At 41.1% G+C, this 26,408-nt stretch overlaps 1 protein-coding gene across 3 annotated transcripts; it reads right to left on the bottom strand.

Annotated features, from left to right (window-relative positions):
- Positions 1-946: 946 nt before the first annotated feature.
- Positions 947-24,507, bottom strand: AKR1A1 (aldo-keto reductase family 1 member A1). 3 transcript variants are annotated; one of them, XM_052800509.1, is made up of 9 exons: positions 24,373-24,507; positions 20,469-20,564; positions 14,403-14,522; positions 12,559-12,710; positions 9,661-9,856; positions 8,868-9,067; positions 7,753-7,825; positions 6,697-6,783; positions 947-3,003 (listed from the first exon to the last, which is right to left on the bottom strand). In XM_052800509.1, exons 2-9 carry the CDS (start codon positions 20,556-20,558, stop codon positions 2,938-2,940), a joined length of 984 nt encoding a protein of 327 aa, XP_052656469.1. In that variant the 5' UTR covers positions 20,559-20,564; positions 24,373-24,507; the 3' UTR covers positions 947-2,937. The 3 variants fall into 3 exon arrangements, with proteins under 3 accessions (XP_052656469.1, XP_052656470.1, XP_052656472.1); XM_052800510.1 differs by lacking the exon at positions 24,373-24,507 and adding an exon at positions 23,958-23,979; XM_052800512.1 differs by lacking the exons at positions 20,469-20,564; positions 24,373-24,507 and adding an exon at positions 19,718-19,791.
- Positions 24,508-26,408: the final 1,901 nt, after the last annotated feature.

Raw genomic sequence — 26,408 nt, 5'->3', positions numbered from 1 at the left:
ATGCTGGGAAGTGTAGTCCGCCCCACGGGGCCGCGCCGTGCCGCCTCCCCGCCGTGCCCGCGGCGGCTCCAGACGCCAGCTGGGCGGGCCCCGGGGCCTCGCTGCCCACCCGCCCCCCCGCTCCAGCCCCGGGGGAAGGTGGACGTGTTGTGGGGGTGGGCGCCGCGGGGAGGAGGGCCTGCCCCCCCCCCGAAGGCGGGGGAGCCCCTGCGGGCCGGGTTTTCACCTCAGAGCGCAGGAAGGGCGAGCCAGGCCCTTGCTCCCGGGTCACGGACCCCGGACCTCCTCCGGCCCGGCGCTGCCGTCGCAGGCAGGTCCCTCCTCAGTACCGGCAGGCAGAGCCTGCCCCTCCAGCCGGCCGACACAGCACGGCCTGATGCAGAGCGGAGGGCGGGCGTTCGTTCGTCAACACGGTGTGTGTCCAACTACGCCAACAGCCCTACCGCCAGCCCTTTCTTTGAAGAGCTGGTATTCTCTGCCTGACGTTTTGGAAGGCACTAGCACCCCTGCCCTGGCATAATCTCGCCCCATTCAACCTCGGCCTACTCAAGGTGTGCGGTCAATGGGCTCCAGCTCAGCTCATGCCGATGCTTTGCTTTGCTCTGCTCTTCCCACAGCACATGTAACCTACCAGACAAGGCAGACATGGCTGCTGCAGCTGTGACAGCAGAGACCTCCAGAAAACTTGCACAGCAGCAGCAAAGCCATTGGTGGAAACTTGGAGGCTCATTTCCCCGTGTTACTTCAAGATAAAAGTTCACCAGCTTTAACCGCACTATGTTACTCCATGCATGTGGGTTTAATAGAGATACAGAATTAATCTGCTTTCCTTGGGAATTCTCTCTGCCCACTTACTTACTCGTCATTAGATAAGTAACGAGAAAAAGTTAATTGGGGCCCTGACATTAGAGGGAGAAAAAAAGTCTCAGAGTCATTCTCAGAGTCATACGCTGAGTACAGTGTTTATTTAAGACATGCAAACGTGCAAGTGGAAATACATGCAACAAAAGCCACTTTTCGTGGCAGGATGATTGCTGTTAACAGTCTACGTAGCGCCTTCAAAGTACAATTGCTTCCCTACTGATTTGCAGTAAGAACCGTATTCAAAGTCACCCATGTTTGATTAGAATAATAAAAAACCAACAGGGATTTCATTTCACTTAGAAGAAAACATCCAGTCTAGTAAAGAAAATCCTAACTAAGCTGTAATGGCTTTCTCCACCGAAGTAAATTCAGCAGGAATTAGGAAACACTTTACTGAGGAACAGAAGTTCTTTAAATTTTACATAAGGATTACAAAAAGTGATAAACAGGTTTGTTCCAGTTCAGCTGCACGCTGTGAGGCCCAGGGCAGGAAATAGTTGAGGCGGCATTACACTTGAGATTAATATAGTTTTACTATAGGCCTACTGTAAACGAGGTTATCAAAACTAAAAGAATCCAATTCTTTAATTTTTGAACTATTTGAATACAGAGGATTATTTTTCTAATTCTGTGTTTGCTACTGCTACGGGAAAAATATGTGTTCCTTATTTCACTTACAGTCAGTTAAGCAGCAAATGAGAAGTCGTGCCTATGACTGTCTCTGAATGGCATCAACAGATCTGAAAGAGTTCCTTTGTTTTAAATCCAAGAGGCCTTTAGAAACTCTGCCTTGCCACCCTGGCTGCACCAAGGCAAATGAACATTAATCCTATTTTACAGGTAGAGAAAACCAAAATAAAGTGTTAACATTGCTAAGGCCACAGAAGGTATCACCATCAGAGCTCTGCTAGGTACTAACACCTCATGCCCTTTGTACTCAGATGGCTAGACAATTCATTAAGAGACAGAAACAAAATAAGAACTGTTGTTAGAGCTAGAGTTCCAGTCCTCCCCAACAGTGTATCAGGACTCAGTAAATTAGTCCCTGCCAGGGAGTAACACAGAGACATAGCAAATGGGGAAACAGAGGCACAGGAAAGGCAAATGACTTGCCCATTGTTACCAGCAGGTCAGCGGTAGAACAGGAGATAGGACCAGCTCTCCCAAGCATCAACCCAGGCAGCAGTCAAAAATGCGACATCAAAATGAAAGGGGCCCTTTGACAGGTCTTTGCTCTTAGTGTATAGTCAGGAACTAATGGTATGACCTTCCAGAACTCAAACTGGACATCTTTGGTAAAGAAACACTGGGCAACTTTATGGGAAAAGCAGGATGTTTTTCTACAAGACTCGCTAAAAAGTTTTTGAGGCTTTTGTGATAGGACGATCAGAGCTATTGTCAGAGCTGAAACCTACCCAAGTGACAAGCAACAGAGAGGATTGCCCTGGAGGCCTGCTCCAGGGTATGCATTTATTCTCCTCAAATCTACAGGCAAATTAAAAGAAAAAGAAAACAGAGAATTCTAAGTCCCACAAGTACTCTAAAGTGGATAAAAAGCACTGGGCACAGCTGGTTACTTGGGTTTTAATGAATGGTTTATGGACATAGTGCAACTGTAGCACATTTCACTTTATTCCCCGTATAAAAAAATATTAACAAACATATCAAAGTTGATGGCTGAGCAGTTGTTTAGTCTTAAAATGCTTTCATGCCTTCACTCCTTTTTTGTTTCCCCTCATGGTAATAACTAAAGCTTTCAAAACTGTTTCACAGGCAGTAAACCCAAAGTATTGCCCTACCCTGATAATGACATGTTTGGAACTTGATTTGGACTCCCCCCACTCTTTATCTAAATCCCAAAGATTTTATGCTTCCAAGAGCAAGCTTGCAGTTGTCGTAATAAATCCACAAACTTTACATGGAAGCTCCAGTATCTCCAGAAAGGAGGTCAATTAGAAGCAGTGCATTGTGAAGGTTTCATTTGGACAGTTTTTTTGACAAATTGTGGCAACAATTATTTTGTGGAAGGGCATGCAGAGAAGCATGTTACTCTAACACCTTATTTTCTAGTAGTTAATAGGGGTCATTGAAGGGGTAGTGGGGGTGTCCAGCATCTCTTGCTACTAGCTTTCCATTCACCTGTGAAGTAAACAGACTCAAGTCAGAAGGATAAAAATCCATTCTTACTTTCAGTTTCAAATTCTGCATGGTTTAGATTTAAAAATCTTCATACCCCACACATTTGGGAGCACCTTTTTCAGCTTAAACAAAAGCTGCCCTCTATTCCTGAGTCCTCTTAGCACTTCTTGGAGGAAAAAAAAAAAAATTAATTAAAAAAAAGCAGATAGATTTCTGTAGCCTAGAGCAAGAGTCTTTCAAGCTGCTGAGGCTTGAAGAATTAGATTAAGAATAGTTAAAAGCCTTTTGCCTTGTAGCTGTTATTGAATAAGTGTTGTAACATGTACGCTTCAAAACACTTTATTGGAGTTGGAGCTTTTGCCCATGTTTCCATGATAGAGAGTTGCTGGGCTGCTAATTTTACAGACGGACAAGATGAAACACATTGAATAACTTCTTCAGGGTCATATACTGAAGCATTAATAGTGTCACTGAACTTCATAGCACTTTTTGTTTAGGAACATTTCCACAGAAGACCAGTTTCTCCAGCTGTAAAATGGGAATACTGAAACCAGTGTTCGCAGATAATGAAACAGAGGCTCAGGCTGGACCAAAAGCAGACGTGGCCATGCAGAAGTCTTAGTTCCTACATCCCACCTCTAAGCATTCAGATGCACAAGTTGCATTTCTAGTTGCACTAAGTCCATTGCAACACCCCCAACTTCCAAGGAGCTGAGGTAAAACCTTGCTCCTCATCTATAATGTTTGGGGAAATATAGGTGCAGCATTGGCAAAGAGATACGCACCTCCCTGGGTGATAGAATAGCATCATTCAGCTAAAACTTACATTAAGTGACTAATGACTGAATAAAAGTTATATGTATAAAAATCAATTATTTCTCTAACATAAATGTGATGTTAGAGATCACCCCATGTTATGGGGGCAGGGGGAATCACAGGGACTTTCAAACCAAGTATCCACTAGCAAGTCCCTCTATTAGGTTTCAGTATAAAACGTGCATTTCAAAGCAACAACTGGAATCCCTAGTCATGAATTGTTTACAGTGACTACTGAAGTGTGAAATTAGTCACTTGGGGGCACTACAGAGCAGAAAACTAAGACGTTAAGGTTTAACATTTGACTGATGCTCAGATTAAAATAAAATAAAGCTGAAATGAAGCTGTCAACTGAAGGCAATCCTTAAAACTGTGGACAAAAGTATCACTGTATCTTCAGGTTTCCTCATATTCTCTTGAGAGCCAACAACTTCCTCATGTTCCTAGAATTCATATTCCTCATTGCCCCCCCGCCCCCATTTTCTTCCCCCTGCATATTTTGCTACACAGAACAGCTCTTCAGGTAAGCATTCTTGTTCACAGCATGCCAAGACAGCAGCTGCCAGAAGCAATGTTTCACATAGCTGATTCCAGTCTACCCCAGGAATTTGAAAGAAGGAGGGGGGGTAAAATCAGCAGTGAACACACTGAAGGTCAACGGTAGCCAACTATCAAAACCAGACAGATCATCATGTGCACAACACCATCACTCCTCCTCTCCTGGCTTGCTAGTCATTCAAGTTTTGCTTAAATACATATATTCCTTGGCCAGTTATGTGTTTCCAAAAGTTTGGATTTCAGGCTGGTGCAAGGTAATTTCCAACCTCTATCCAGATAATGAACTGTTAAAGTATAAAGCAACTTAAATTGTCTACATGCAATGTAATGGCCTCTCCTCAGGCTTTAAACAAAACACAATGTAGAGAAGAGTGGCACAAATATAAGAACTTGTTGTTATATATCAATGAAGTAAAGCAAGGTAAAACTGTCTTGTCAGTTATGATAAGAGCTCTGATATCACTGCCGTATCACACTTTGAAATCCAGACACTGTAAGTTAGATTTGTAGAGGAGACGGGCATGAAAGGTTAGACAGGAATTTTAATTCACAGTTGATGAAAATTCTTTCCAATAAGCCCAGAAGGGATGGGCAGGAGACAAAAGGTTCCGCTAGAGATCTTACATCTACAGAGTTGTGTTTTAATTGCCCTCATCTTGCTTCTTCCTGTCTTGTTAGCTGACATTATGGCAATATCTTTGAAGACCAGCTGCATCACATTCACCCTTTTCCTAGTTGGATGGGCTAGCACTTTGAACTGTATTTCATCTCTCCTTTGTGAATCACTGTGATCTGATCAGGTCTCCCCGGTAACAGAAGCACATGAATTATCCACAGCTCATCCAAGCCAGGCTACATTCTAATGTATTTTGCAGTTTCATTAACAAAACAACTTTGTTTGCAGCACGAGTAGCAAAACACTTGAAAGAAACATACTGTCAGCAGCAGGTGTGCTTGTCACTACCACATTCACACAGATCAGCAGCTAAGCTTGCAGTTTGGCGTACAGACTCCTGAGCCATAAACACAAAGATAATTTTGGTTGCAGGGATGTGGGGGTTTATATTTACGCACACATACTGAAGCAACCATACAGTTAAAAGCACAGCCTTGAAGCACTTGTAAGCCCCAGCATGACAGTGAAGGCTGTAACAACTATCTACCCTTGATACAAGACAGTCATTCACCACACATTCACAACTTCTCTTTTCTAACTCAGATTAGTCACTAATATGCTCTCAAGTACTCAAAAAACCTCAACGATAAATCCTGGAGAAAAGCCTTCCCTGAAGAATTCCTATAGCCAGTAGCCACTGACTATTGAAGAATAATTTACAGGCAGGCAAACTGCTGAAGAGGCAAGGGTATGCTTGACAGCTTCCAAATTTGCAGAGAGACCTAGTGTGACTATGCATTGTACTGTATAATAGAGAAGGGATAGATCACTTCAGACTCATTATAGCACAGTTGCCACATGTTGGTCAGTGACACACCAGGGAATGGCAACAGCTCTCTTGTATAGTCAGAAGCAGGACAATAAGAAATGAGGAACACCTTAAAGACAGGAGACAACAAGGAATTGACTTTTTTTTTTTTTTTTTTTTTTTTTTTGCAGTGAGGGGAAAGGAACAAGGTTAGGTCCTTTAACATAAGAAAAGAACAGACTGGCATCTGGTAGCACATGAGGTAAGGTTTCATGTGACAGAGTAAACTACTGATGCTAAAAGATGTTGCGGCTAATGGATGTGGGAAGAAAAATACAACAGCCTAAGACAAACTCCTTACACTGGAGGAAGGTCATTACAACAGATTCTGAAAGGGGGGGGCATCCAGTGGAGGGGAGTGGACAAATCCCTTCACATGACTTCCACAATGGATGTGGAGAACTAACAGCACCCTGAGTCTCCACTGATCTTGGAGGCTTGTGGTATAAAGTAGACAGGGACAGTTGGAACAAGGAGTACTTCTGGAGGAATTCCATGAACATTACCCTCTTTGTACTTGAGAAGAACGAATCAGCAGGAGTTTGGTGAGATTTGAAGTAAGATGGGACTCTGGCTTAAAGGCCCATGAACAGTTCAGTAATGAGAACTACAGAGAGCCATCAGTGGTGAAAACAGATCAGAAAAATTTTCAAAAAGCTACCTTTTTTGTACCCAGCTCATGAAAAATTCTTTCATCTTAAGATACCCTAAAAAGTTGTAGTTTTCTTATGAGTAAGTAGTTCTGATGGGGACAGTAAAAGAAAGAAAACTGCAAAAGCCCCAAGTTGTGGCCACATGCACATAATGAAAACTATTAGAAATATGAGAAATTTACCGTAATCATTGGCACAATGTAACGCCAGTTTTTATTCAGGCTTCCAATGTGGCTCATCTCCTCTTCTGTGAGGCTGAAATCAAACACCTGAGAACACAAGCAAGAGGCTTTATTCAGTGACCACAGGTTATCATTAGTTTGTCTTCCATTTATAAATATGAAGTTGCAATTAAACTCATTTTATAACAAACATCAAAACAAAGGCTTGAAGTCTGAGGTGTTCACACACTTGCTAACTCTAAGCCTACACTGGTACTGCATAGCACTCTTCCACAAAGATTAAAAGTAGTGGGACTGTTCCTCTAAGTAAGTGCTGCCTATTCAATCAATAGTCTGTTACCCATGTAGATCTAAACCTTGAGTAACTGCAGAGTTTACTGGAATTTCTTGAGATTTCTAGCAGCATACTACATGGCAGGATTTGCTTTAATGGGAGTAACAGTTAAAGAAAAAACTCCTAACTTAAAAAACTTAAAAATGTAACCACCCAATCTGTATGATTAAGGGCTGAAAAAAGATCACAGGAGGTGATTTGGAGACCTCCCTCAAGATTATTTGAAGTCAGAGTTTTCAAAAAATTTCTAAAGTGAACTGTCTCTACTTCAGACCAGCAGTGAACCACACTTATTCCTTCTGCATCATTAGAATGGCAGTTTGCCGCAGAAATAGTCACCAGCCCTCACTTGCAGGGTAAAGCAACTATTATTCATAAATAAGAACCACTGAACATCATTAGAAGACTCCTTTGTTCAATAAATTCATGTCTCAGATAAATTTCAGCAAAGATTTTTCATTTAGGCTTCCACAAAGTACATTCTTTACCTTTTGGTAACAAGACTGTGCATGTGCACATATGCACACACTCACACGCTTAGCTGCTTAAAACATATCAAGTTTGTTTTCCAAAAATCTTTACCCTCCCTTCTAAGCATGTGCATACACTGATGAACAAGTTATGAACCAAGTGCTTCAGCTTGTTGCTCTGCAAGTAGTAGGACAGTATATTACTCACATGAAAGGGCATTGCTGAAACTCCTTTCTTCCATTTAACCTTACCTGGAGATTCTGCTGAATGCGAGTGGGAGTGACGCTCTTGGGAATGGCAACCACTTTACGCTGCCCTTGCCATCTGTTAAGAGGAGGAGAGAGATCTTCTGTGTGTGCAGCCCAAGAACCACGATATTTATTTTGGTTGAGTAATAATCTGTGGCAGCAGAGATGCCACTTATGCTTCTATGTGAAATAAAAATATCCAGAAGAGGGCTGACATAGCAATGTATTGTATTAGGACCTAGTATGTCCAAGCTCAAGCAAAACAGTAGCCACTGGACTAATGAATGAGAGGAAGATGTTCATGCCTTTGAACAAGCAAGTTTCAGGTGCTTTAAGCTAAAAACCCAGCAAATAATCAGAAAAAAATGTACTTAAGCATTTTACGCAAGCTCTAACACGACAACCACTGAGAAACTAGAAGAAAACCCAGATCCCTCAAGTGCCTGTCTAGTGGTTTGAGCACAAAATCTTGAACATATTCAGCTGGCAGGGTAACTTGCTGCTGCCCAAGACTGTACTAGTTATATTGACAGATACAGAGCCAGACAAAAAAAAAAAAAAATGAGGATAGAAATCCAATTTTACTTTACAAGGTGCTGATCATATTCTGGATATCACTCAATCATCTTGCTTCCCAGTATCCAGCAGCTGGCTTTTAGTATATAAAAACAAAACAGCAAATGGTTCTTCAGTGCTAAGGAAAGTCCATTCCTCAGCCCCCTCTTCCTGGGAGCCCACTTGAATGCAGTAGCAAGAGCTCAAGGGTTCAAGCAACTGACCACATGCAAATTCAGCAGGTGGGACTCAAATGTGGTGCACTGCTCTCTTAATTGTCCTACTGCTATTCCACAGCAGAAAAGGTAGCAAACTGTCCCAGGCATGGATCCAGGCCCTGAAAGAACCCCTCTGATCCAGTCCATCCACCTGCCCTAAAGCAGGACCAACTCTACCAACTCTGTAAAACAAGCAGCACATGGGGTTTGCTTTTGGCACTCTGATTTTAACTCTTCACCAATGGGGAAGAACACGTACTTTAAGTAGATTCCTTCAAACTTACAGGCTTTGCTTTATTTAAGGCCAGGTCGCAAATATCACCCTCTCTCACAATTGTTCTGTACCTGAGGATGATCTGTGCAGGTGACTTGCTGTATTTTTCTGCCAGTTTTTTGATCCCAGGTTCTTCTAGAAGCACAGGCTCATCTGGGTGTTTCCACATGCGATCTGGAGAACCAAGAGGACTGTAGGCAGTGACAACCAGTCCTCGTTTCTGGCAGTGAGCTATCAGCTCGTTCTGAGCTAGGTAAGGATGGCATTCTACCTATAAAAATGACCCACAATGAGTGGCTAGAGAACAGATAGCAACACAAAACTCTAGACAAACAGGAAGTCAAAAGCAGAGCAGAACCAAACACCTCACAGGTCATTCCAGATTCTGGAAAACCTTATGAGGATAAAGTTTAAGTTAAGAAGAATAAAAAAGTGTCTGGTAGGCTAAGTTTAGAGCAAAAGGAGACTAGATCACCTAAGTTTAGAGTGCTAGATTTTCCCCATGTACCAAACAGACCATCCAACAAACAAAGAAGCTCTCTATAGAAGGGATTCAAGTTACTCCCTCAGTCTTTTTTTCTTATAGAGTAAAATGATCCTCACAGAGAAGACAAACTCTTCCACTGACCTGTTCAACTAAGCAAGTATAAAGGGCCACAAAACATGGATATAGGCCTCTTCTGCAACAAATTAATTTGCCTGGAAGGACTGCCCCTGTGTGCCTGCTCCTGCAGAGCCAGCTATATTCCTCCCTGTGCATCAGAAACTGCACCCCTTGTGCTAAACATATAGCATTGGTTTGCAAATTCTTCACTCCTATGGACACATGGGAAAGGTACTCTTCCTCTCCTTCATTCATCTTACCTGGAGCACAGCTGGTTTGACAGTAGCCACACTTAGTACATCATCAATTTGACGACTGTTGAAGTTTGACAGCCCAATGGCTTTCACAAGACCTTTTTCTACCAGCTTCTCCATAGCCTTCCAAGTATCCTTATAATCAGTGTAATCATAACGCATTGTGTTATCAGGATTCTTTGGGAAGAGATTGTCCCCTCGTCTATAGCATCAAAGGTAAAGTGTAAGTACATATACCACATTATTTATATTATATTAAATATATAATATTTATATAAATATATAAAAGCAGCTTTCCTCAAAGTATTCTCAAAAGCTTATACATAGTTTGGAGAGTAGAGTACAAACTGAGCTAATTTGTCTGTTGAATTTCATTATGCTGACTTAACCTATAAGAAATTATTTCACATACAGTCTTTCCTATGTAAACTTGTTATACAGTACTTTGAACTACTTACCTGTACGGTAGTGACTACACAGAACTGATAAGCCAAAGTATACACAGCAGCAGCTCTTTGCACACTTTGATCCTAGCAAACCAGCTGATTTAGAGAGCAGCAACTCAGAGGGCAGCTTTAGTTTCTCAAATTGTTTTTGAGGGAGGACTAATATTCTTCATAGTCTGGAGCTGCTACCAAAGGGATCTTGGTTTAAAGGCTGTCTAGGAGAGACTGCATTCAAGGTACGCTGGCTCTCCTACTCCCTCTGGATTCTGTAGCAGTGTTAGCACTCGATACAAGACCTCTGTAAGAATCTGCACTTAACATGTACATGTTGATTGCACATTGGGTGTGTTTCCAGTTAGTCATACCAACACATTTAAAAAATAAAATAAAAATTAAAACCAAAACCAACATAACACACACAGTGCAACACCACCACACTGCCGAAGGGCTATGACTGGTCTCTGAGCAGTCCGTGCTTGAAGGGGTGCCAGCAATCCCACTGGGAGAGCGCTGCTTCATAACCACTGCAGGACTCGGCTAGCTCAGATCTCAGAGACAGACTCACATGGCTCTAGCTAAGCAGTGAACAGTGTGAGAAATGGCAGCAGCTGGGGACAAGGGGAGATGGTTCTTTTTCATGTCATTGATAGATCTAGAACCAAAAAAACTCAGAAAACCCTATGAGCTCCCAACTTAGAAAAGCAGCCTCATATGTCAAGAGTAATATATTGAGAGATTAATTTTCAATACCTAGAGGCACTGTGATTTTCATCCAGTCTATTTTAATTTCTGTGTAACATTCTTTTGCTTAGCTTCCCAATACAATAGGCATTATAGATAACCACACATTAAAACAGTTGAAGTAGAGCTAATAGAAAACTGTAGAGTGAACGGTTTCAAATGAGAAACTGCTTTATTAGAATGTCAGTTTTGTCAACAGTTTCCACAACATCAAATACATTTAAATATTAGTAACATCTAAATATACATCATTATTTGTGTTGTTATTATCAAAGCAATGTTTAATTTTTTTTTTTTTTTCCAATCAACAGGAAAAGAAACCTGTTTCACAACAGGGGGAATTTTTAACAGTTCTTCCTTCAAACCAGCTCTAGTTGAAAACACTTCCTCATTCTGTTATGCTGAGAAGTATATTTATACTTTGAGCATCTTTCCTCTTATCATTAGTGTTGTATGCTTTGTAAAATTCAGTTCATATGACTAGAAAGGGAAAAAAACATCCTCAAATTTGCAGAACAGACAGAAGCCCTTTAAACTGACAGGGTTTCCCCTCTTGAGTAAAAGTCTCCATGCAAACATCTGGTAAGGAGATTTATCCCTCCCCCCTGCCCCTTGCTTTTTACTGATTGGGGCAGGGTGGGTTGGTGGGACTGCATCCACATCTGCAAGAAAATAAAGCAAGGAACTCTGCTTCTGATGGGGTTCTAGGATAAGTGCATTGAACACTTAACTGGAAAACTTTCTCATCTCGTATTTCCTCAAATTGTAAAATTACTGCAACTAGAGTGTCGAAAGAAGTCATTTTCGTTTCTTGCTCATAGAGATACCACCATGATACTGCATGTGCTTGGCCACTCCAGTACAGTTAATAACTATTAGTGAAAAGTCTTGTCTTCTTTACAAAGCACTTAATTCTCATTTTACAGATAAATAAAACTAAGGCACAAAGCAGTTTCAGTATTTCCTCAAGGTTACCATGTAGGTCAATAGCAGAACCAAGAATAGCTGCCACACTTACCCAATACATAGATGATAGACACTAGACTGTTTTAAACTTCTAATATATTTTAAACTCAAAGATTTTACCTCATAGCAAGGCAAATTTTCAGCTAGCATAAGATGGCAAACTTCAGCATAGAAACCTGTCCCATAAAGCTTTATTACTTTTTCCCAGTTAGACTACTTTCAGTTACCTAACTTTGGCACCCATGCCAAACTGTCAGAAGTTTAGTCATCTTAATTTCATTACCTAGTTGTTCCCACTATTAAAAACTTAAAGTAATTGCTTAAAGATTTTAAATGAATACTTAATACTCATTTTTCCAGCCTCATCATTGCTAAATAATGAGAACAATGATCCCTTTTCTGTTTACAATACTTCTACACAAAAACAGAAGTTTTGTCTCCTCTACTGTATGTTTACAGACATACTACAAATCTAAAAGTAAACAAATTCCCACCCAACTGAAATTCATTTGAAAAATTGTTCCTGTGAATGATGGACCAAATATGAGTAAGCGTACAGGTTGGGGGTAGAAAAGAGTGTCTATGTGATGGTCTGTAGGACTACACTATTAGCCACACTGAAAAACATCTTGCAGGCAGTATACACAGGAGGAAATTCACAGCTCAGAAAGAAGGTCCTCAAGTTATAACACCAGCGACTTATGCAAAACTGGGGTTTCTGCATTCTGTGCCCTTTCCAGGTAGAACTTACTCAAAGGCATGAGGCCAGTGCATGAGGTACAGGTCCAGGTAATCCAGTTTCAAATCTCCAAGTGTTTTCCTTAGCGCTGGCTCTACATCTTCTGGGTGGTGCTTGGTATTCCAGAGCTTTGATGTTACAAACAGGTCCTCCCTTTTAATAACCTTTAAGAAAGGGAGGAGAGCATAATTTACTGGAACAAGTTCAGAAAGAGAATTGCAGCAATTCCCCAACTAGCTTTAAAACAAAGAGAACAATTTAAGTTTTGGTTTTGTTTTTTTTTAAAAAAGGTAACACGTGAAACCTACAGATTAAACCTTTCAAAAATATACTGGATGGAATGAGAGAAACACACACATTGGCAAGTCCTAAAATATACCAAATACTTAGCAATTTATTAGAAGATCTGAAAAACAAAACAATCCTCTCCACACACACACTCTTCTCCAAACTTTCCAATTCAAGGGTTAAAGCCACTACTAAGTGTGATGTAGCCAAAAGAAAGATAACAAAATTTACATATGAATAAACTGAGTAATTTCTGTTTAACAATTCACATATTCTAGGCACAACCAGCTAACTTACTCTACTCCTCACATGTTATAAACTAAGAATGCTTCTTATGGAAAGACCGTGGGAAAATAAACAGAATAAGTTTCCCCAAACCTCTGCACTTGAGTTTCCAGGTTCTGGAAGGAATGCACTGAGCGCCCTGTACCCTGTGTTGGAAGGGTAAGACCCAGAAATTAAACAAATAGAGAACTGGTTAACTAGGAAGTATAAAATGCAAAGGGGAGATCACATTTGGCAAGCTGAAGCACAGAACACCATCAGAGGTCACTTCTCACTGTCTTATGTATAACCAAATACCACTTAAGTCTATACTTTGTAGAAGCTGGAACAATTAATTCCTTAGTTTCTCTCCTCCAACCATTCAGTTATTTCTGTGTTTCACATATGGCTGTTGTGTTCAAAGAGAAAGATGTTTTAGAAATTCTAGTTTTAAGTTAGCTAGCTAGTATCAACTGAGTAAGAGAGTCCTATGCTTCCCTATATTAGTTACCATATCTGATAGGAAGGAATCCCTGGAGCAAGCAGAAAACAGCCTCTCTCAAGCTAATCACATAACAGATTGCCCTAAAGCCAAGGCAAGAGCAGCAGGAAAGCAGGAACATAAGAACCTTCTTTCCATGGGCTCTGAGGCTGTACAGGTAATCATTCTGGCCCTTCAAGCCAACAAGAGCAAGGGGATGAATTTAATATTCCACCTCAGGTCATCCACAGGAATGCCTGTCGTATTACATTATATTTAGGCCATGGACTCTCAGGTGCAGGTCCTAGAATCAGTTACCAAACCTTCAAAAGCAACCACTGTTTAAAAAGAAAAAAGTACGTATTTACTCACTTATATTTTATCTATAACCAAAAAACCCAGTCACCGAATTTGCTGTGGCTACCCACCATTGCATGCTATTCTAGACTGGCAAACTAGAGTAACTTTTCGTATAAATCATGGCAAATATTTTACATTATAAATACTGATTCTGGGAACCTCCAATTTTTGAACACCCAAATTGGGATACTTTGCAAGGGAGAAAGGGATGTGCAGGGAAATTTAAAAGGCATTTTCTGTAGCTTCCATGCAAATATTCCTGGCAATCTTTTCTCCTCCTGACAGCCAGGATGGTTATTAGAGGACAGAAAGCCCTCTTTCATGCCTGCTCCTGATTAATAACAAACAGCTGGGACAGTCTAGGAGGAAAAGCCACAAATGTTAACTTTACAGTCTACTTTCAGGTCACAGTTGTAAATTTAGATACAACACACAGTCAGCATGGTTGTTCTTGTGTTTTTACCTTGTTGGGCCCAACGCATTCCTGGAAGGCCTCACCGATCTCCACTTCATTGCTGTAAGCTGCGGCACAATCGATGTGTCGATAACCCACATTTAGGGCATATTTCACTGCTTCTTTCACCTATAATCAGAAACAGATTATCGAACACAATCAGTGAAAAGGGTCACATGACTGGAAGAAAAAAAAACCACACACATTAGGGCCTTAGTGAGGAATACCCCCAAAACACAGATCTATATAAGGTCACGAGACTCAAACAGAGTAGGATATGGTCCTCTGTGGCACAGTCTTTAGGAGTGAAGAGCCAACTGCTAGCAGACACTCCAAGAGTAACAAGAAAACAGACCATGCGTGCAAGAACTCACAAAATAGAATAGGAATTCATTCTTAACTATAGTTGTCACACTTTTCTTAAATATAAAACGAGCTTTAAGAAGCAGTTTTCAAATACATCATGGCTTAGGAAGACAAACTTTCTGGAACTAACAGACAAATTGATCAATGTCAGTCAAGAGCCTGGTTGCTAATTCCAGAATTGCCAGAGTTTGGGTTTGGTTCAACTGCTAACACTTAATTTCTAAGATAACGCTATTCTATGGCACATTTTTCCTTCATGTCTCATCCTCTCTGATTGCACAACAATGGAAGTCACTATACTGCTGAATATTAACCCATGGCCTGCAGGGGATCTCCTGATGATGCTTGCAACTTTGCATTTTGCTTTCCCCATTGCTGACAATGAAGGTGTTGCCAACAGCAACAGGTCCCTTGCGAGAACCAAGAATTACTACAGATTTCAGCGTCATCATTATTTCCCGTTAGGCTGACAAGCACTAAGTAAAATCTATTTCATTTAACTTGCAGCGGACAGTAAGCACACATTCTCTTTTACGTCTATCCAAAGCACTACAGTAAGAGTACATCTTACCTGTACAGGGATTTCTACACACTGCTCTTCACTGACTTGTCTCTTAAGATTGTGAAAGATTGTAAATTACTCTGTGTATAAGGCTTGATGCAATAGGGCCCTAATGTATTTATAGGGATTATGTCTCTCTTCAAGAGATTAAAAAATGTGTCCACAAAGACTAGAGAGAGATTAATTTCTTTCAATTTAATCAAAGTACCAGCATTTTCAATTTTAAAGCTGACAAAGTTATTAACACCAATTAAAGACATGTGCAGTCCTGCTTTCAGATGCTACAGAAACAGAAGGGGGAATCAAATCTGAAAAATATCTCTATTCTACTGATGGATTTAATTTGTTTTTCCTGTCAAGAACTGCAGTAGACAGAAGATATTCTGACTGCATTCTTTGGCATTTTGAGAGGAAAACTGGAATGCAGACCAGTTTCCCTTAGCCAGAATGACAAAGCACTTCTATTACAGCAGTGAAGTAAGCTCTTCCTTTCTCTAACAGGATGGTATTTACAGTCCTTGTTTCAGTTTGACAAAGACATTCCTCAGGTCACTACAAAGTCAAGGTCGTGGTAATTCTGAAATCAGTTCAGACATATTAAAGACTTTTAAGACTCAATATTCACCCTCCAAAAAGGTGAGAGTTGTAGAGCTGAAGCAGAAAGGAAAGGAAAAACAGCAGCGTTCTTTGTCTGTATTAATGCCCTATTTCCTCTATCAGGATAATAATTTTTTTTAAATCCAAACAGGCACAAAATATGCCATAAAATTAAAGTAGGCACCACTCACAGAGAACTAGGGATAAGAGAACTCCAAACATGTCTCTGCAAAGCCATAAACAGGAGGCTGTATTTCTATATCAGCATGTTTTGATAAATTTCTAGCACTGAAAACCTGGGACTGGTCATTTAAATAAGGTTTGGATTTGGACAAAATCTGTATTTCAGTAAACTACTCTCAGCCTGCTAAAGCATTCCAATGTGAACTGAGAGTTCCTGTTCCACACAAAAGGCAAACAATCAAGAGAAAAATGTGCAAAAAAAAAAAAGCGTTTCTGGAGGGGAAAAAAACCACCAACTAATAACAGATAGATGTAAGTTCAAGAAGAGTACTTTGTTTCAACAGAAAGTTTTGTATTTTTGAGCTTATGTTCAGACAGGTACATGCATTTCCTGGTGGGCAGATTAAAAAAAAAAAACCAAAAGAGACAACAGAAGCAGTTGGAGATTCACATGCCTCTGGATATTTGGTGTTGTGAAGTAACAATAGCCAAAGGATCATTCAAACTTCTCATTCTTTAGTTTAGCCTGTCAATACTGCTATGGAAGAAGCAATTACTGAGTTCATTTTGCATTAGGCAAGTTGAGCCACACAGCTTAAGTGTGACTCACCAACTTCGCATCATATAACTACAGAAAGTAGGTCTGAAAGGAGTCTATCCTCATGCCCCACAGCAGGGCCAACTAAGCCTAAACAACTCTTACACACAATTGTCAAAACCCTTCTTGTAAGTGACAGGCAGTCTATTCCAATTATCAGACATCTTTAGGTTCAAAGCCTTTTAGATGTCTAACCAAGATGGCCCTGATACCTCATCCTAGTCCTCAGACATGAAATCCATAGCTCCCCCTTTGTGAGGGCTTTTTGTGCATTTGGAAAGCACCAGCATGCCTCCTCTCAAACCTCTCTTGACCATGTAACTGTAGACGCTTCCATCTTTCATCAAAACTCACCTTTCCCAAACCTTGCATAACTGTTGCTGCCGTCCCATCAGCTGGTTCATGCTTTTCTTGAAGTGGTTTGCCCCAAAACAGACAGTATTGCAACTGCAGCTTTACTCTCCTTCATTGTGTGGTGAAGTCCTAGGAACTACACCCCCATTTATACATCCTAGCTAGGTACTTGGCCTTCCCATCCACCCTCTTTTGTTTTTGAAAATGGAGGAACACAACACTGCTAACAATCAGCAGCAGAAACAGAATCTCTAAGACCCAATTCATTGTAATATCCATTACTAGATTTTCAGTTCTTCAGTTTGCCTGTCACAAGGTGAAAAACTAACAAGCCAACTTTATACTTCCAAGCAACACAGAGTTCAAGTGACTAGAGAGCCTCTTCTCCACAGCCCCAAGCCATTATGATGAAGCTTTCACTCTAACAGTTCCAGTCAGTAATACTTGGAAAGAAAAGGCTCTGACAGCCTCCCCTGCTTCCTGCAAAGTTGTCATGTTTTAGCAGTCCAAGTACATTTACTGACAGGAAATAGGAAAAAAACAGATCAGTCCACATGATATTCAGATGCAATATGACCAGAATGTAAGTATTGCTACATCACAGTTTGTACATACTGTACTAAAATTTGCTAAAAAGGAACTCAGACCACCACATAAGTAATGTCAACTTAAAGAGCTGATGTTCCCTAAAATAAAGAGTTTTGCCTCCTATCCTTCAGATGTTGAATTCAAGTCCCTCCCTTAATATATAGCAGCAGTAATGAATTCTTGTGCATGTAACCAGGATTCTCTATGTTGTCTAACAAACTTTTCCAAGAACTAAACAGTCTCCTCCATAGCTGCAATCTTGTCACAAGACATCCAGTCTGACTGGTTTTCTGAGGTACACATTTCCTCTTCAGCTTTCCTGAAGTTTCACACAGAAACACGACTTCCCTAAGCCCCCGTCTCTCTTCCCCACAGAAGCAGCGTCTGCCACAGCAGGTTAGACTGTTCATCGGATGGGGATCAATCCTCCAGGTTCAAAGCATGGCCCACTTGAAAGAAGAGAACAAAGCATTAAAGGATTACAGATAATCAAGGTCCAATATTGAAAGAACCTTGCTACTGATATTTTGATGCTCCTGTCTGAATGGACTTCTCTTTGAACTCATTCATTACGCCAGTTCATAAGCTTCTGTACTGTGTTCCCTTCCATTCAGTAGCCCTTCATCATGTTCCTATGGTAACATGTAAAACAAATTTCTAGCATTTGATCTTGTAAGACAGAAAACATCCTATTATTTTATAGGATCTATATCCTATAAAATCTTAGTTTTCCAACATGGATTGAGATTCACTAATTTCTCCCCCCTATTCTTACTGTCTAGGAAAATAGGGCCGCAATGACACCTTTGTACTGGACTGCTAAGATCTGGCTACAAGGTCAAGGCTTGTTTAGGATCAGGAACAGTAACAGCAATAATAAAGGAATTACTCACGAGAGTAAGGTCAAGACTGAATAGCAGCTTGGCAAGGAAAATAATTACAATCTGCAAAATATTTACCTGAAATAATTTAAAAGCCATCCACTTCCACTCTTGCTTCTAATGTATGCCTTACACAAACGAGCTTTTGATAAATAGCCTCTACTTGGGAAACAGCTAGATTAAATATAATCAGTTATAATTCTCCTGCTTCTCTAGGTTTTTGGCACTTAGTCTTTAATTCATAATTACAATAATTCTCCCTGAACTACATCATGTCCTTTTAAGGGTAAATCATTTGCACACTCTGCCAAATTGCTGCTATGCTTCTGAATTTTCAAGAGTGACGATCAGGAATTTATTTATTCCATAGGAATAGCAGCAACTTCTGTGACTGGCCATTTTCACCACACTTTCTAGATTTTGCCTTCAATATATTCTAGGAATAAGCCTTTGAAGATAGTAGATATTCCAAAGAAGTGACTCCCAATGATTTCCATGGGACCCCAGAGAAGATGGCTGGATCCCATGTGGGGTTCAGCTGCTAGAAGTGCTGCTTACTACAGCAAAATCCGTCTGAATTACGTTTAAATTATAAGAGAACCAGTAAGGATCCTGCTTGTGCATAAGACCACACTTTCCTCAGAACAGTTAGTGCGCAAAACAAACACCACATTCATATTTTGTTTGTTTAGTTTCAGGCATTTGTTTCAGACAATGCACATTTAACTGCTCTGGGTGCACAGAAATTCATCCATTAAGTTCCTGCATGTTAATAAACTTAATTCAGCTGTCAGTTAATGTTTTAAGTGACAGAGCTGAACATTCACACTTGTCCTCATTTAAGAGGTTGACTGAGCTCTCACTCCAACTCAGCTTCCACATTAGGACAGCTTCTACTCCCAACAATCCACTGTCCTGACAGTTGTTTGGACAGGAAGACCAACAATAAAATGGCCCTGAATAGATTTAATTTTTATAGCTTGTTTCCCACCTTTTCCTCTAGCTGGCATGAAAAAATAGCACAACATCTTGAGAAGGGTTTTAACTTTCCTTCTCAGTCACGAGCACAATGTCATCCCACGTACTCCAAAAGCTATCATAAAGCTAAAGCAAGAGCAGCAGCAAGATATACAATGTTTACTGCACAGACATACAACAGTACACATAATCCAAAAGGCATTATAAACAACAATACCAGCTATGAATTCCACCAAGCAATGGACATTGCCTTTCACAGCAAGTAGGTGCAATCTCTTCCCCCAAGAATTTATCTTTTAGCTAAATGAAACAGAAAGGAAAAAACACACAAGGGGGAGAAGCATTACAATAGGAGGCTCAGTCCATAGCATGCAAACATTCCCACAGACAGTTTATAGTAACACACAGAATTGTTGCCAAGTGTGGTGTTTGCCAATTCATTGCATTTAGAAGCAGAATGAATGTCTAATGACACAGTAGTCGTCTTAGTCTAAAAGCAGGGTGACCCAAGCACATTGGTTTTTCTGCTAAACATAGGCTGACCACTGGAACAGGACTTGTTACAAGAACAACAGAGTTCTTGCCTCCTAAAATAATGCTTTCAGCTGAGTCACCAGCCCAAGCCAGAGGGATGTCTGGTCAAACAGGCAGCCCGAGGATTTACCAGTGGAAGAGTCAAGTACCATATTATAGCTACAGCATTTTCCGTTTCACCCCACTCAGTGGATTCATCTCCCACAGCACCACTGCCTGAGGCCTAGGTTAACAAGTCTTAAGGAATCTTCTGCTGCTTTTGTGCCTTAAGGCCTTAGTCATGCAAATACATACATACATTCTACTGACTGCAGAGTACCTGAGACTAAAACCACTGAAGCAAAAGATCGAGGCCTCAGATCTAGGATCTTCAAAAAAGGTGCACAAAACACAAATACTAGTCGAGAGCACATTTTGTAGTGTTCTCTGCTTACTTGGCCACGTTCACTTTTCCAAGTTCCCAGTCCTATGAGAGGAATCTTCTGCCCAGTGTGGAGCGCAACACAGTCGCCTGCTGCAGACATTTTTGCCTAAAGAACAAGAACAAACTGAGTTTGAGCAATTCAGTAAGTTGCAACAATTTACCTTTTCTATACAAAAATAAATAAATAAATAAAAATCATAGAGGTCCTCATTACGCTAGAATAAAGATGAAGTAGGTTCTTTACAGTTTTTACTGGTATAAAGGAGATAAATAGCTATGCAGGAGAGATTAGAAAATGAGCCCTTTTTCTCCTCTCCCTTCTTACTCTCTTTTCTCCTTCACAATGCACAGGTTTAAGATTTCTCAGAGCTGAGAAATACAAGAAGAAACATCCTGCAACAACATACAATTAATAGAGAAGCTCAGGTGAAAACATGCTTTTTTTTTTTTTTTTAAATCAGCAGTAAGCATTGATGAGGCAGAAGGGAGCAAGAGATGTTAGTCTGTCCTCCTTAGTGTACAGTAATTCCATAGGTCTTCCACACTAAGTCTTTCTCTTTCACCAACTCACTACCAGCTGGCTCAGGAACAAAGCTCTAATTACCACTGCAGTTGGGAATAAACACATTTTGTAAGAAACAGCTGGTGCAGGTTAAGGTTTGAAGACCTGATACCGGTAGGGTTTTGATTAGGAGTGAATGGTAAAGGCATTTATGAAGGCATAGCCCAGAAAAACAAAAAATAAAAAAATAATGCTCCAAAGAACATCACTGCTGGAGGATCAGTCTCATCTTTTTATGCCAGATATGTGCTTTGTCACCCTTGAATACCAATTTTCACCAACTCAGAGCTGAACTACAGCTCATCATCGAGGCTGTCTAGCATTGTGAAGAAAACCAGAAACATTCTGGCTTCCTTTGAAACAAGAATAATTGTTTATGAACTGTTATATACCTGCAACAGGCAAATGCTACCAAGTGAGATGACTACTTTTTTTTTTTTTTTTTTTTTTAAAACCACTAAAAAACCCTCTCTGATGTGAAGTCAGGGCTAGCAGAGAGAACAAAATGGAGGCACTTTCAAAGGTGGACACTAGGAAATAACACGTCAGTACACATATCATGTAAAAGTGGTGCATATATAATTTTTTTTAATCATTCTGACATAGAACTAGAAATAGGTGTGTGCAAAGTGAGCTAAAATGCAGTAGGTCCTTACATATTTGTGTTTTGAATCCTAAAATAACTTTGTCTTCCTGCTCTTTTCCATCTCCTTGCTTATTCAGAAAAGGACACTATCTTGTAAACAGCTGAAAGATTCCTTGTTCCCATACTGCCAAAATCTACATGTGGACTCTGAAGGAAATTCAAGACTAAGAGCTGAACTCTTGCATAAGATGCATTTCAAGTACAAACAGAATGCAATAGCTAGCATTGCTATTATAGAAAGTGTCACAACTGATTTAGCACAAATTCACAAAGGAGTAGTGTTCTTCTGTTACTAAAGGGAGAATGAAAAAAGATTATGCAAAGTCAGTTGTCACGTTGAGCCTGGGCTGCTTCTCTCATGCTTAGCACTGCAATATCCAAGCATTTTCCCTGTGAAATTCAACAGAACAAAGGCCCAGTAGGGGCCATTACCTGTTGCTGGCTTTATAGCTGTGCAACAGCAATCTGCTCACAGTCCCACAGCTTTTTATCAAAAAGGAAGGTTTTACAGTGTCTCCCAACATCCTCACAGTCTACATTTCTGGTCAAACTGTTAAAAAGAAACCACATTCAGGATGAGCTCCAAAGCTGGCTAGCAGATTTCAGCACAAGCTGAGGAAGTTACTTCCCAAGTTCAGTTGTGTCCAACCTCATTAATGTTATTTGTTTAAAAAAACTCAAACAAAACCAAGAGTGGAAGAATGCAATGTTGGTTGAATGGCTGACTACATAGGAGGAGGAATAGATGTTTTCAAAGCAGAGCATTCACACAGCATACTAACCCAAAATAGCTCTGCCTTCTCTCTATTGTTATCATTTTCCTCAGATAATTAAGTCCCAGCTGATGGATGTATTCACACAGAAAGTTTATATTTTCAATTTCTTGCTTCAAGCCATATTTTTGTAGATTTACAGCAGACACCAAACAGCACACTTGTTTTAGAGACTTATTAGAGTAGTTGGAGTGATCCTGACCTAAAGGCCATTGTACACCAAGGAGCTGGTGATCCACATAACAGTTAACCTGAGTGGATCCAGGCTTGTCTTGTGCTGTGCTTCTCGTACAGCGTGGCCTTCAGGCCTGTGCTGTGGGACACACAGCCCATGGCTGCAGGATAAGCTCAGCAGCTGGTTGTAACAGGGGAGCCTGCAGGCAGCTCCCACTTGGTACCTGCAATTACACCACCTATGTGTCCTTGCCTTTATCTAAAAAAAACAGGCAGTTCTCATGCAAGCATCCTTTCTGTTTGACAGTAGAAACGATGAATAGAGTTGTTTTCTTGTAAAAGAATCCCTAACAGCTCAAGTGACTGAAATGGGTAACCCCTTCTATGGACAGGGCCTGCACAACATGCTGTGCGTGAATCAGAGGAGGTCTATTCAACACTGCACAACCCTGGGTTCCCAGAACCTGAAAGGATGTAAGATTATCAACACTATCCTCTTTCTTTATAGGGTTAGCTCTAACAAATAGCATTTGAGATGATACTTTACAGAGTCTGAGTGCCTTTCTTATCAGGATTGTAACAGACCAGCACCTCCTGGTGCAAAACAGCAGTTAAACACAAACTAATGCTCTGAAGTTGCACTGAGATGTATTAAGTCCAGGTGTTAGCACTGAAGGCAATCATCAGTGAAACAAACTGTGGGTGTACATTTATTTTTTTGGGGGGTAGGGAGTCAGTGAAGGAAGAATGACAACAACAGTATTCTCTTCTATTCTGAATTTGCATAGCAATTTTGTAGTCAACTACATGCAAGTAGGTGCTTTTTACCTGAATTTAGTTGCCTAAATAAAGGTATCTTCTTACACTATGCAATACAACTAAAGACTTAAGTTTTTTTTATTCAAATTGGTCTGTAACACAAATATGACAGAACCATATGCTTTACACAACCATGTTACACAATCATCTTGAATGCAACACTTCAGCCCAGAAGACAAGGTACACATTTAATCAATAACTAGCATCAGCACATTTTCTAAGAACCATCTTGCTTCATGTAACACTGTTGCATATTAACATTGCAGACAGAGCAGAACTAGTCTCTAGCAGAATGGAAACATGCCGGAATTGGACATACTGGAAGAAAACACACCAATTAATATTTTCCACTCAGATTCTTCCCCTAACAAGGAGATGTAAGAGAACTACAGTGTCTGCTAGCCATCATTATTTGCTTCATCAAAAAGCTGGAAGCCTCTTTTTAGAAGAGCAAAGGCAAAAATAAACATAGAAGCAAACTAATTCTGAACAAGTAAGATGTGGTTTTGGCTTAACAATACTCACCTATTGCCACATTCACATAAAAGAGTTAAAGCTCAGATATAAGTAGTCTGGCTAGGAGGATGCATTAATAACCAGGGAAGCGCAAGCTACACCTGTGCATCAAACCACAGCCACAACTCGTTTTTCATCGAAAGTAAGGAGTCTTCCATCAGTAAAACACACGTAAAGATGCATTAAATTAATACGCATAGACACGCGAAGAGGTATACATTGAGAACACCGAAGTCCCTGCTACCGAATCGCTTCTGCCCCACGAACGGGGGCTATCCCCCCGTATTTGGGCGGCGCCAGACGTGCCCCGGCAGGGCAGCGCGCCCACCTCCCCCTTATCGGGGCGGCCCAGGGAGGGTCCGCCCCGCGGCGGGAGGCGATAAGGACACCCTGCCGGCCCGGCGCAGCCCCCCGCCGAACTCACCCGCAGGCCGCCGAGCACCAACCGCCCCCGTCACGGCGCCGCCGCCCGCTTATAGCGCCAGCGCTGCCGCCGCCTGGGCCGACGCTTCCGCTTCCGGCTGGAGCCGCCGCCGGGCGCGGGAAGGCGCTGCGCTCTGCTCTGCTCTGCTCTGCCCTCGCAGCCCTCCGCGCTGGAGCTGCGCTGGCCGCCGCGGCGGTGGCTCTGCTGCGCGAAGCGTCCGTGACCCAGCTGGAACAGCGCGGGGTAGTCCCTTCCGAGAAAAATAAAATAAAAATAAAAAAATCCAGCAATGAGCGTTTCTGCAGGGGCTGGAGGAGCCGGGCTCTTTGTGGCCCTTCACCGTGGCCGGGCCTCTGCAGGCTTTCCCTCCCGGCACGTTGTTTGAACTTCGGGGGCGCAGGGTGTCCTGCCGGCCCGGCTGCCGTAGCGCCGTGGGGGGCTGCAGGGCTGCTGCGCCCTCCGCACCGACCTGCTGCCGGGTTTGCGCCGGTTTATCTTCCTTTTCTTCTCGTTTCTTCTCGGTTCTGTTCCCATCAGGAAATTCAGACGGCCCAGACTCCCCCATTACAGCCGAGTGCTTAAGTGATAAATCTGATGGGCCGCACCACAGAGAAGGAAACTACAAAATGCAGACCGAACAGATAATGACTACACGAAGCGTGTGCATTTACATAAAAGTCTCCTCGTCTGCTATTTGTCTTGGCCTCTTGAAGCTCTTTTTACTGGTAGGAAGACAGAATTTCCCCGGTTTTATTTGCAGCCCTAAATAATAGGAACCCAGGGAAAGTCCACAGCCCATCACACTCGCTTTGCTTCAGCTTTTGTGCTAAAAGGTGCATAAAGAGAAAGAAATGGTACTTCCTGAGAGGACTAAGGCTCCTTTTGTTGTAGGTGCACAAGAATGCATTTCCTTATTTGTGCAAGAAGATTGAAAGTGAGATTAAAGCAGCCTGATTTTAGCAGAGTGCTACTTGTGGGTGGGTACAGTCTTGCTGTTATAGTCCAAGATAGAACCTTCAACAGGAGCAGACTTTGGCCTGTAACTGAGAGAAGACTGTACGCCTAATCTTAAACACAACTAAAAAAAAAAAAAAATAACCAGTTTTGACTTTTACTCCGGGTTTCCATTTTTGTAAGTAATTTATAAACATTCAGAATTTGAAAATAGTAAGATTAGATCAGAAATAAGGCAAAATATATATCTAACAGGGCTTTGAAGAGGCTGTTATTTATTTCCAGAAAGGTAATTCTGCTGCAAATTCTGTCTTTGCTGTTCTGACTTGAACTGCTCAGGAGGCTTAAAGGCACAAAGGTTAATTAATCTCTTGGGCATTCACATGACCAGACTTTTCTCTTGCGCAGCCTTTTTCAACAAAATACAGGAAAAGTGGAAAGAGAGTGCAAGGACAAGAGAAGACAATCAAAAATAACAGGAAATAGGAAATTGAGAAGAGGAAAGAATAAAGGGGGAGGAATCACTGCTGGGTTTGATCTATTTTTATGGAGACCATGCCAATCACAAATCCATTTGAAAATGCAGTCTTAATGCAATAGAAGATGCTTGTATTATATTAATATCACACATGAAAACTTTAACAAACCTCAGCCTCCAATAATGTAATAGGGAGTAAAAGAGAAAAGGTAAAGACTAAAACATTTTGTCATCAAAAGGCAGTGATAATCCACACACAGTAATGAAGTTCGTTAAGTAAAAAAACTACATATATGTAGAGAAGAAAGAGGTAATGCAAGACATTTTGACCTAGAAATACAGTCTTCACTTGAGCAAAACAAGGAAAGCAAATATGTGCATTGTATATTTAATGATATGTAATTGTTTTCATTCAAACTATGGTGCACCAGCTGCTTGTGCATAAATGCCCCACAGCTTGGGAACATGTCAGCTGTTGACTTTTCAGTTGACTTTTTGCATATATTATATTAAAATGTCCCCACATGGCCAGCATTTTACTCTTATTGTGCCCCTGATGGTACCATGTGTATACAGTAAGTTCAGTATGTTCAGGATTCAGTGG

Source organism: Harpia harpyja, chromosome 11, assembly GCF_026419915.1.
Source record: "Harpia harpyja isolate bHarHar1 chromosome 11, bHarHar1 primary haplotype, whole genome shotgun sequence".
Taxonomy (NCBI): Eukaryota; Metazoa; Chordata; class Aves; order Accipitriformes; family Accipitridae; genus Harpia; species Harpia harpyja.
Note: the sequence above shows the minus strand (reverse complement) of the source record. Positions and strands in the feature narration are given on the sequence as shown.